This window comes from Jaculus jaculus, chromosome 14 (genome assembly GCF_020740685.1).
Source record: "Jaculus jaculus isolate mJacJac1 chromosome 14, mJacJac1.mat.Y.cur, whole genome shotgun sequence".
NCBI classification, from domain to species: Eukaryota; Metazoa; Chordata; class Mammalia; order Rodentia; family Dipodidae; genus Jaculus; species Jaculus jaculus.
The window spans coordinates 33,217,823-33,230,251 of record NC_059115.1 but is presented as its reverse complement, the minus strand read 5'-3'; the positions used below and the strand labels follow the sequence as shown (position 1 = coordinate 33,230,251).

Below are 12,429 nucleotides of genomic sequence, written 5' to 3'. Positions count from 1 at the left end.
GGGCAATGGGAAAGAATGAAAGTTAATGTTTCACAGGTTTTGTGGACTTTTAGCTTTATAAGATGGAAAGACTTCAGGAAATGGGTGGTAGTCACAGAGCCATGTGAAGTAACTGTCACTTACCTGTTCACTTAAAATAGCCAGCATGATGTCATGTGTGCTTTGCTGTACTTAGGAAAATCACTAAGTCTCTCATCATTGGAGATGGTGATCACCAAGGGCAAAGACTCATATGAGCTGATGGTCTGAAAGCAACTTCAAATTCTTCTCCTTTCCAGCATTATCTCCCATTCCCACTCCATTCCACTGACTGGGGGTTTCAGCCACATCAAATTTTTCACCATTTCCCAAGTAGACAGGCCCTTTTGTGACCCCTATGCCATTTTTACATTTTATTCTCTCTCCATAAAATGACTTCTACCACCTGAAGAGCATCTATTCATTTTTTAAAAAGCGGTTCAGAAATTCTTTCTTCTATAAGGACTTCTCCAGCTCTCCCAGGCAACTAACTTCCAGTCTGAATTTCCACAGTACAGGTTCCAGCACAGTCTTAGTACATGATACAGAATTAATCTATTTTACAACTGGCTTCCCTAGAGAATGATGAGTCAAAGAGAGGAGCGGGGAATATGTTTGCTACCTTTGCTTCCATCTCACATATATTAGGAATTAAGTTAATTCCTTGCAGTAATCCTACAAGGGGCCACCTGTTCAAAATATGTTATGCCATCATTTGGGTGACTCAGGATGAATATAAGTGCCTTGTCTCTGGGTCTTTACCTTCTGAGCTTTCTCTTAATCAGGGTAGGAGGAAGTCTATCTGTGTTCTTATGGACAATGTCCATCACTAGTATGCCCACACTTAGCCAGTCAGTCAACAAATATTGTGTATTATACAAGAGATGTATCCAGGACAGGAGAGATTGCTTAGTGGTTAAGGTACTTACTGGTAAAGCCAAAGGTCCCAGGTTCAATTCTCCAGTGCCCATGTAAAGCCAGATGCACAAGGTGGCATATGCAACTGGAGTTCATTTGCAGTGGCTAGAGGCCCTGGCACACCCATTCTCTCTCTGCCTCTTTCTTTCTCTCTCAAATAAATAAGACAGGGCTGGAGAGATGGCTTAGCGGTTAAGCGCTTGCCTGTGAAGCCTAAGGACCCCGGTTCGAGGCTCGGTTCCCCAGGTCCCACGTTAGCCAGATGCACAAGGGGGCGCACGCGTCTGGAGTTCATTTGCAGAGGCTGGAAGCCCTGGAGCGCCCATTCTCTCTCTCTCTCCCTCTATCTGTCTTTCTCTCTGTGTCTGTCGCTCTCAAATAAATAAATAAAAAGTTTAAAAAAAATTTAAAAAATAAATAAAACATTTTTTTTAAAGTAGCTGTTGGGCTGTAGCGATGGCTTAGAGGTTAAGCGCTTGCCTATGAAGCCTAAGGACCCCGGTTCAAGACTCGATTCTCCAGGACCCACGTTAGCCAGATGCACAAGGGGGAGCACGCATCTGGAGTTCGTTTGCAGTGGCTGGAAGCCCTGGCGTGCCCATTCTCTCTCTCACTCTCTCTATCTGCCTCTTTCTCTCACTGTCACTCTCAAATAAATAAATAAAAATGAACAAAAAAAAGTAGCTGTTGTACCCATGTCAGAAAAAATACAAAAAGAAGAGAACCAACAATTTCTGAGTTTTTGTGTATACATGTATGCATGTTCATATGTGCATAGACCCCACATGAGTGATTGCACAAGTAAGCCACAGGACAATCTCAGGTGTCACCCTAATATACACCATCCACCTCTTTGTGAAGAAAGAACTCTCATTGGCCTGGAACTCTGATTAGGCTACACTGGCTGGCCAGCAAGCTCCAGGAATCTGCCTGTCTCTGCCTCTCCAGCACTGAGATTACAGTCCAGAGACAATTGTCCAGAGTCCCTCACTCCTCAGTAGGTGTGTGAACAATAGGATACCCTCAGTTTTCTCATGCAAGGAAACAAGGAGAAGGAACATACGAGGGAATAAAGAAAGATCGGTGGCATGGGCTGACCCAGAGGGAGGGACAATACCTCAGTCCTGTAGTAGTAAACCACAACGGCAGATCCACAATAGCCCTGAAACTGCCTAAATCCTGATGGACCTTGGGATACAACCCTGAAGGAAAAGTCATATAAGCCTGAAATTGACCCAGATGTGTTTCTGTCACCCCCAGCAAAGAATATATGTGAAGTGAAAGTTGAGTCACAGAAGGAAGAAACGAAAATATGTCTTTTGCAGCTGGATTTGTGGCTGAGGCTCCAGCACCATAGGTTATTGTATATAACCATACTGTTGTCATCTAGCAACCACCACGCAAACCCAGGGGAAATTGAGGTCCATTCAAGGCTCTTTGAACTTTTCCCCAGCACCCTGTACACCCTTACTGCCACACAGAGACAGGCACTCCCACACACAGCACACATTGATCTGAACAGAGCTGTTTCTAAGTTGCCATTTAAATCAATGGCTGAGCACTCTGCAATTGAAAATGTCAAAACTCACATTTTCTAAGTGACCTCAAAGCTTCCCATTGATATCACTTAGCCAAACTGAATGCAAATTTATTTTACCTTGTCTTCTTTTCAAACTGCTTGCAGAGCAAAGTTTTTTGTACTTTTTTTTAAATCATGGAACTGGGCAAATGAAAACAAAAAAGGAAGAACAGATAATTCACAAATTGTGCAGTCTGGCATGCCTTAAAACATAAAACAAGGAACAGTCTTATTAAATATTCATGAAAAATGTCCGCAAAATAGATAAAGTTTGAGGAAACTGGGCTCTACTCTGTAATTCACGCCTAACACATCCAAGGTTGCCAGAAGCCTGGGGGAAACAGATCTATTACATTCAGTTTGTCCTAGAACTTCCAAAATCCATTCAAGTACAGAACTACCTCTTTCACTTAATGCCTCTTAACATCCAATTTCATGGACTACACTTTAAAGAGCAGTACTCCAAACATAACTTGATAGAGTGACTCAACAAATTAAGAGAATACCCAAAGTCCCATGCCTGCCTATCCAAGATACTTTACAAACACCAACAAGCTATCAAGAATGAGTCATTTCTAAGTGAAATCGAGCCCAGGACACTGCTCCTGGGTCCTGTATTTGGCCTTAAGTTCTCCAGTTCAGCCCCATTGAGAAATCAAGCCTATCAGCCCCCTTCAAGGCAGCTATGCAGTAAAGGACATTTTTCAGTAATGCACTGACCTCTCCAGCCTTCCCCCAGCTAAGCACCCTCACTTCACCTTCCCAAAGCACCACTCAACTCTGTCTGCCCAGGTACCCACCTCCCACCACAGCAATACACCCACTGGTGTGCAGTGGTCACACCAAGATAGCAGATGTCAGGCCACAACAATGAACCTCACCCAGCCAGCCCAGCTTGCTCTGAAGGAGCCCCTATCTACAGTGCTATGTTGCCTTAGGAGACATCTTGTTTTCTTGTGACTTAAATAGAAGTTGGAAAGACTCCTATTTAAACCTTAATCTGCCACTGTTAACTGGACAGTCCAATACAATTAATTTTACTTCTCTGAACCTTAGCTTTTCATCTAGAAAATGAAAATGATAATGATTCTCTTGCAGAGTTTGGGGGAATCACTAGATATGACTGAGATACAGAAGCTAAAGAAAAATGGACTGCCTTACTCTGCTAAATAAAGCTAGGTAGTCTGAGCATGGCTCATGATAGTCACTAAATGAATGAATGAGGCTTTAGGAAAGGAGACATCACTCCTGATGTATAAACTCTGATGGTGAAAATTCCAGAAATGACTGTTAATTTCCACAGCTTGGGAGGAGCCTGGAGTAAAAGCTTAACAGACAGACCATACACTACCAGAAAGGGGCAGACACTGCTTATCCAAGATCCACTGGCTTTCAACACAACTGCCACCACCCAGGCTCCACTACCAACATCTCCTCCAACCCAACAGCAACAAGCAAGGAACTTCAGTAACACTGAAGAATATTTCTTTATTTGGAAAAGTTCCTCCTTTCAATGGAAGAGGAAATATGCGATTATATACTGAATATTTGTGTCATTCAAATGCATATTGTAGGGCTAGAGATGATTTAGGATGGTTGGGGCACTTTTCTGCAAAGCCTAATTACCCAGGTTCAATTCCTCAATACCCAGGTAAAGCCAGATGCACAAAGTGGTACATGAGTCTAGAGTTCATTTACAGTGGCTGGAGGTCCTGGAGTTCCCATTTTTCTCTGTGTCTTCTCTCTCTCTCTCCTTGCAAATAAATAAAAATATCTTAAAAATAGAATTTTAAAATGCATATATTAAAGCCCCCCTCCACCCTCACCACAAACTCCAATGCAATGGTACTTGAAAGTAAAGTCTGGGATGTAATTAGATTTTGATCAGATCCTGAGGTGGGGCTTTAGTGATGGGATCTATAACCTCATAAGAAGTAGGACAGAGAATTTCTCTTCTACAAGCATGCTCTGGAAAAGGCCACAAGAGCATACAGGCAAAGGGCAGCTGTCTATGAGCCAGGAAGCAGAATCATCAGGAGCCACACTTTCTGGCACCTTGATTTTAGAATTCCTTTAGCACTCAGAGAAACAAGTACAAGCCCGGTAACCTGTGCCACTTTGCTGTAGCACTCCAAGCAACTAAGACAAAAGTCAAAGAAAATACCTATCAGCCCCTCTCTCACCCAATCATGTGCCAAGTATACTGAAGAAACAGATATGACCACATGTATCTCTGCCCTCAAGAGTTCATGGCCAAGGGCCTATGCACTGAATTGGAATGAAGGATAATAAGGCTCAGGATAGAAAAGCAGACATCAGAGAACCATCAATTCTCCTAGGTGGTTTGGGAAGGAATCCCAGGGGATAAGTAACCTCAGTAGACATTGAAGAATGATCAGGAGTTGTACAGGCAGGCGGGAGGCATTTTAAGGAAAGAAAAGACATGTGTGGGAAAAGATTTGGAGATAGGGAAGGGTCTGGAGGATTAAGAAAAGGAAAAAAAGTCTGTTCTAGTGGACCACAGGGTTATCTTTTAAAAAAAAAATGATCCAAGACAAAATAGGAAAACTGGCTAAGGTTCCATCCACAAGTTTTTGAAGACTCCAAGTTGCAAGCTGGTGGCTCAACAGGCTGCTTTTGTCCTACCCAGCAACATGTTTGGTTAGACAGTGTAACTTTCTAAGATTTTTGAGCCGCCATCTAAAAAGCAGGAGGTGTGGGGAGGCTTTACCCCCTCTTTCTTCTCTTGTGGTGGGAGCTCTCTGTATTTCCTCCTCTTTCCTTCTTTTAATCTAAAATGTCTCTAGAAATCAGATTTTGTTCCAAGTCTTTGTAGCATAGTAAGAACTGACTGTCCTTGACAATGACGGCTGGAGCTGAATGGCACTTGCCCCTCTAGATGAGCTGCCCCATTGGCCATAGCCGCCATCAAACCCCACTGCTGCCTGCACCCAGTCTGCTTGCTTAAAAAATATTTTTTTTACAAGGCAAAGAGAGAAAGGGCTGGAGGGATGGCTTAGCAGTTAAGGCATTTGCCTGCAAAGCCAAAGGTTTGAGTCTCCAGGATCCATGTTAGCCAGATGCACAAGGAGGCACACACGTCTAGAGTTCAGTTGCCATAGCTGGAGGCCCTGGACTGCCCATTCTCTCACTCTCTCCCACTTTCTCTGTCAAATAAATAAACAAATAAAAATAAAATAGTTTTTAATCCTCTTCATTTAAAAAAAAAGAGAGAGAGAGGGAGTGTGAGAGTTAGTATGGATATGCCAGGGCTTCTTGCCTCTGTAAATGAACTTTAGACATATGCACCACATTGTGCATCCAACTTGAAGTGGGTACTGGGAAATTGGTCCCAAGCAGGCAGGCTTTACAAGTGAGCACCTTTAATGGCTGAGCCATCTCCCCAGCCCTTTAATTCTGCTTAAATCCATGGGCATTCCTAAGGAGGCTCTCCTGTCACTCTGTGAGAGGAGGTCTATAAGACTAAGCTCAAAGGACACTGTATTGAGGGGCTTTTTTGTTTTGCCATCACATTCCAAGAAAATATCATATACTTTGCACCTCTGAACTCTCCACATAAAACTAAGTGCAAAGTAGATCATCGAGGCCTGTTGAATGAGCAATGCGTATATACCCCTGTGATCATCCTCAATATCTGCTCTTCTTGCCCCAAATTCCAGGTTTCTTTTTTTTTCAATTTTTTATTTTTATTTATTTATAAGTGACAGAGAGAGAAAGAGGTAGAGAAAGAGAGAGAGAATGGGCACACCAGGGCCTCCAACCACTGTAAATGAGCTCCAGATGCGTGCATCCCCTTGTGCATCTGGATAACCTGGGTCCTGGGGAATCAAGCCTCACACCAGGGTCCTTAAGCTTCACAGTCAAGTGCTTAACTGCTAAACCATCTCTCCAGCCCCCAAATTCCAGATTTCTGCTACTAAAGAGCTGGCCTAAAATGAATATAAGCATATAATAAATAATAAGTCACTTAAGTCAATCACTTAATTTCTACGTCAGTTTTCCATTAGGTTGAAGTGGAAACGGGGCCACTGAATAGATGCACAGCAGACCATTATGCCTGGTGGCAAGATCAATTAGAGCTCAGGATATTGAGAAGGCCTTGCAATAAGATCACCAAATGCTATCAGTGATCTTAGGAAACTGCCAAGAACAGGAGAGATACCAAAAAGCTGGAGACAGGCAAAAGTTGTTCTGATTTTCAAAGGGGAAAAGAAGTTACATTTTGACAACTTCAGACTAGAGAATATAGTATAATTCTCAGGCAAAGTTCTCAAACAAATCTGTAAAGAGACACTTATGACAGGAAGTAATGTCCATTGGAAGCCAGCATGGGGACACCAAGAACAAGTCAGCTTAAGTTCACTACATTTCCTTCTCTCGGACAAGACTCCTAGCCTAGGAGAGAAACACAGCAGACATATATAGCATGATAAGGAGTGAGCAATGCAAAGGGCTTGTTCAATTCTCATGGTGAATTCATAGAAGCACTGCAAATAAGGAAGATGATAGCTAATGACCACATCTATAAAATCACAAAACTGCCGGGCGTGGTGGCGCACGCCTTTAATGCCAGCACTCGGGAGGCAGAGGTAGGAGGATCGCCGAGAGTTCGAGGCCACCCTGAGACTACATAGTGAATTCCAGGTCAGGCTGAGCCAGAGTGAGACCCTACCTCGAAAAACCAAAAAAAAAAAAAAATTAAAAAAAAATAAATAACATCACAAAACTTAGTGCCACTGGGGGTAAGGATGGGCAGGATGAGGGCTCTTTGGTGAAAATCCCTTTTAAAACATAAAGGTCTCATCTGGAATACTGGTGTCTGTGGAAAAACTCAAAGATGATGGTGGGGGGTCAATACCTAAAGTGGCAATAACTTGTTAAACTCCATATGACTGCTCTCCGGAACAGGACGCGTGCTCTCAGGTCCATAGTGACTGTCACACCCCTTCTAGTGCTCTCAGTCAGGCGGTCCGACTGCCAGAGATCTTCTCATTTAGCCAACTCTGTTCATTCATTCTACCTTCCAAGAACCCAAGACATTGGGATTTGCAAACTTGAAAACAGTAGGTCCAATAGAAAGTGAAGGGCTGAGGATCCATGTGGCTCAGCTGGGAGAGTACTCACCCAGCATGTACGAAGCACTGATTTGATCTCAGTGCTGCATCAATGAAGCATGGCGGCACACCCCTGTCATTTCACCAGAATCAGAAGTTCAAGGCCACTCAACTACCTAGGCAATTGGAAGACTAACCTGGGATACATGAGACCCTGCCTCAGGAAAAAGAGAGAGAAAATAAAAGAGAGTGAAGATACCAAATGGTAAACCATTTCACCAAAGCAAATAAAGTAGTAACAGCCAAGAGCCATCATCAGAGGCTCCAAACACCCAATGTGCTTCTCCTAAGACGTCCCCAAGAGGAAGGAACGGCAGAACAAAATAGGTGGATAGTGCCGTCTAAGAAACAAACCACTTACATGAGCCACAGCTATCCAAAGATAGAACTTGTGGTGTTGGAAGATGCTGAGCTCTCCATCACTGGGCATATGCAAGCTTGTGGGATGCTTTGACTTCAGAGGTATAGAATCAAAAGGATTCAAGCATCTGATGAGGCAAGAGGATGAATCAAAAACATTTTAGAGTAAAACTACTGCTTGAAAACCTTCTCTTTTGTTAGGCCAGTAAATGCTTCAAAAAGAGATAAAAGGGAATAAATCAATAAAGAATTCAACACCATTTCTAAAACTCAAGAGTTCCCCTCACAAAATTCACAGGGTACAGCACCTCTTATGAAGTAGACCAAACCAGCCAATTGATACCAGGGAAAAGGTAACTGGTACCAGGCATTATTTTTGGTCACTGGTTAAATGTTTCTCAGAGGCAAGCAACAAAGACAGCTGGAGGGAAAGCAAAAGGGAACAATGGCAGGCCATCAAAGAGGCAGCCAGTCCCCATCACAAACTGCCATCTGCTACTGACATCAATCCTTCAAGGGGCAGCATCAGCCAAGCAATTCAGCAGGAACACCAGGCCTGGGAAGAAACTGGCCTTATGACCTTGGGCAAGTCACTGAATATTGCTGGGCCTTAGTTTCTCATCTCTGAACCTCAGCTCAGACTCACTCTTTTATGTACTGTCTGGGTCAAGGGTAATGATGGGTTGGTAGTAAGCCCTAGAAACTGGAGGTCCTTGGATACATCAATCATGACAATGAGGAGCAAATAGATTGGGAGGAGTGTGTGATGCAGGGGTGGAACCCAGGCCTCATGTATGCTAGGCAAGTGCTCTGCCATGCAGCTACACTCCAGGCCAACAACCAAATGTAGAAGGAAATGATTTCAAAGGGTTTCAGGCATAGCAGTATCCTGATCTAAATCCTATGGATGTCAACTAGAAAGGAAGAAAATTAAACTCTGCAGGCAGAAAAAAGAGTATCCAGAATCTAAAAGACAGCTGATCATTTGGACTAATGTCCTGATAAACATGGTGCTTGCTGATTATTTGCTAAACTCAAGGTGAAGAGAACCAGTGAGAGCAATTAATGCTTAATTGGTCCTCAAGTAAAATGGACTAGCTAGACAGTAGCAATCCTTTAAAGATGTGATAAGCACATTTCCTAGCAAGACAATGTGCTGATAAAAACCAAACTGCCCCAAACTCAACATCATCTTCTCTATTAAAGCATTCTTTCATGGGACTTTTGATTTAAACAGCAAAACATGGGCTGGTGAGATGGCTTGGTGGTTAAGGCACTTGCCTGCAAAGCCAAATGACCCAGGTTCAAGTACCCAGGGCCTAAGTAAAGTCAGATGCACAATGTGGCAAATGCATCTGGAGTTTGTTTACAATGGCTAGAGGCCCTGGTATACCCTTATTCTCTCTCTCTCTCTCTCTCTCTCTCTCTCTCTCTCTCTCTCTCTCTCTCTCTCAATCTATCTACCTTTCTCTCACTCTCAAATAAATATTTTTTAAAAAGCAAAAATCTGTAGCAGTCAAGTTAGTCTCATGAAGCATAAACTCTCTAAAAAGTGCATGTTCAAAGACTGGAAACAGGCATTTGTATTGAGCAGTTGGGTCAATTCAAACCTCTGGCCACTAAAGGGCTTCTTTCTAAATTGTTAGCAAGGCTGAAACTCCCTAAGTCACTGCTTCTGACATTAAACTAGGTGGCTAAGGAAGAGAACAGGCTTCTGCTCCTTTTGCCCTGGGGTCTGCCCAGGGGTGGCAAGTATGCTGTGTTTGCCCAGAAATTAAAAGAAAAAAAAAAAAAGACTTGGCAAGACAGGGAAAAAACAAAGCCCTTCCCTAGAGCCTGTTCCCCACCCAGGCCTTCCCCAACATTGGAAGCCTGGACAGCAGCTGGGATGCCAGCCCAGAGGCCACTGCCTTCCTGGGGCCTGGAGTCTTCATGCAGCATAGAAGTAGGTGGCAACCTCAGGTCACTGGAAGCCCAAAGCAGCATCCTAACAGTGTCTACGGAGCCTCACAGATGGGAATCTATTAAAGATGTATTTGGCCCACTATTCCCATGTGAGATAACACACCCTGTGTCGCAGCAAGAACAGTGACAGAAAGAAAACCAATTCCAAGAGCCACACACCCAGGCTTCTCAGGGAGCAGCCTCCACAAGGAGGAACGCAGGGCATGGAGTCTTGAAGCTTTCCTCCCCAAAGCTGAGCTGAGGACGTGCAAGGACGGGAGAAGACCACCATCTAGCTTAAAAAAGGATTTTGCTATGTAGCTGTGTTCCAGCTACTCTTCTTCCCAGTGAGTATGGATTTAGGGAGCGGCCTCTGTGAGAAGTGTGGACTCCATGGCACCAAAGCTGGAGCCAGCACCCAAAGGTCATCTCACTCTCCCAGCAGACACGCTTTCTCTGGAACCATGGGAGCCCAGCAGCACCTACCAGCCCAAATTCTACACTGAGCTGTTGGCTTTTAACCAAAGCTGATGACCCTAAACGCCAGGGCACAGAACGACTGAGCTGTACGCTGGAAGCGAATGCATTCTTTGCACTGAGCTCTCTCTTTATGCCTACATGCTTGCATTAGTCTGGATCAATATGCCCTGTAACAGTTAATCCATGGCAACCCAGGCCAGGCGAAAGATGCCCGCCGACAAAGAAGGACTGCCCAAGGATGCCGCTTCCCCATGCACATGGGTGTGAATTCCAGCCCAGAGAGAGTGAAACCACCACCCACAAAAGCCAAAAGGAGGGGTGGGTGGAGCAGATCATGGAAAATAAACATCAATAGCAGGGGCTTTTACTGTGGCAGAGAAGGAGAGGAGGCTGTGACTGTCAAAATGGCCTTAGAGTGACATGTCACTGCCAAGATGACGGAGTGCCGGCGACACTCCTAAAGTCGGTGTAGGGTCTTCCTCACACCTGCAATGCAGAGATTGCTGCCCTTTCTATAACCCACTCTCACAGCCCCGCACTGTCTGCAGTGGAAACCAGTCTGCACTCGTGCGGCTGCCACAGCTCCGCCTTACAATAAGATTATTGATGCAGAGCAGCATTTCATGGTGGCAGGGAGGAAGGGGGTGGGAGCCAGAGTGAGAGAGAAGGGAAAGGGAAGAGGAAAAGTCACCCAGCCCCACAGCTCACCTTTCATTTGAGCTTCATACTCGGCAATGATCTCTTTGTCCTTCTTGAACTTAGTTTGAGATGACATCTTCCAACGTGGTCAAAGGGACTGGCAGGCTATGTGATTTATTTCTGCTTTACTTCCCAAGTCCTCTCCCAAGCCTGCTAATCACGGGGCTCTGGTCGATTTCCCAGGGTTAGGGGCTAATCTCTTTCACTGGGCTGCAGAGCAGAGGTGAAAATCCTTCTCCTTCAGGGAAGAAAATGCTGTCTCCTGGCAGGGAAATGGCTCTGGTTGCTAGCTCTGGTCAGCTCCTCTTGCAGAAGAAGAATCACAGTAACCTGCCCCAGATTTTCAGGATGTTTCTTCCAACAGTAATAATAATAATAATAATAATAGCCAAGAGCACACACACACTCACACGTGCACACTCACTCAGACACTCTTACACACAATCATGATGTGCACACCCATACACACACACACACACACCCTCACACACACATGCACGCACACATACACGCACACTCACACACACACGCACACACACCAGCTCACTCACTCACACACACATCCACAAGAAAGCGGCGCCTCCTGGGTTGTGCAGCCAGCCTCAGGCTCGCTTTGGAAGGCTCTGTTAAAGAGATGGTCAGGTTGCCAAAGGGCCAGTCATCTCGCATCCTCCCTCCGGTCGGTCGGCGCCTCTGGTCTGCTATCCAGTGAGGATCAATGCCAGGAGAGAGAGATGGAAGTTTTCCTTCAGTAATGCTTAAGCTCCGGGGAACCCAGGGCTGGACTGCTCGCCCTGCAGGGCTGGAGAAGCTCTCCCCCACCGCCCTCGTCACGAGGCTCCACCTCCCGGATTTTATAACAACTGACACATTGTAGCCTACAGGAGAGAAGAACTCACTGCAAGCAAAAAGAGGAAGAAATGCTCACAAAAGGGAAGGCAGCAGGGAGGAGGAAAAAAACCAGGTTAGGAAGGCCTGAAAGGCTCCTGCAAACACCAGCTATTAGTGGTTGTGCTAAGGGTTTTTCTAACAAAGACAGAAGGTCCTCCTTTTCTTTCATTGTAAAATTTAATTCAATCTCTCAAATCATTTGGCTATATGACAAGTTGTCACTCTGCCCAAGAATCTAGCAGGGGACTTGATCCATGCAGGGAAAGACATTAATATTTTTTGAGTAACAACTCCACAGCAGGGACAATGCCATGGGGTTCGAGCCTGAAATAAGGGCAGGGCTGCAGCCAGGCACTGGGGAATCAGTGGCTTGCAGGGGACTTTGGCCAAATTTCCTATTCACTA

At 44.8% G+C, this 12,429-nt stretch overlaps 1 protein-coding gene across 4 annotated transcripts in view; it reads right to left on the bottom strand.

Moving 5' to 3' along the window:
• The window catches only part of Srgap3 (SLIT-ROBO Rho GTPase activating protein 3), a 273,622-nt gene extending 261,674 nt beyond the window's left edge, over positions 1-11,948 (bottom strand). For all 4 annotated transcript variants that reach the window (XM_045133456.1, XM_004651477.3, XM_004651478.3 and 1 more), the window contains exon 1: positions 11,143-11,948. In XM_045133456.1, coding sequence (XP_044989391.1) covers positions 11,143-11,209 — 67 coding nt within the window. In that variant the 5' untranslated portion in view covers positions 11,210-11,948. The remainder of the gene's footprint in view (positions 1-11,142) is intronic.
• Between the last annotated feature and the right edge of the window lie 481 nt (positions 11,949-12,429).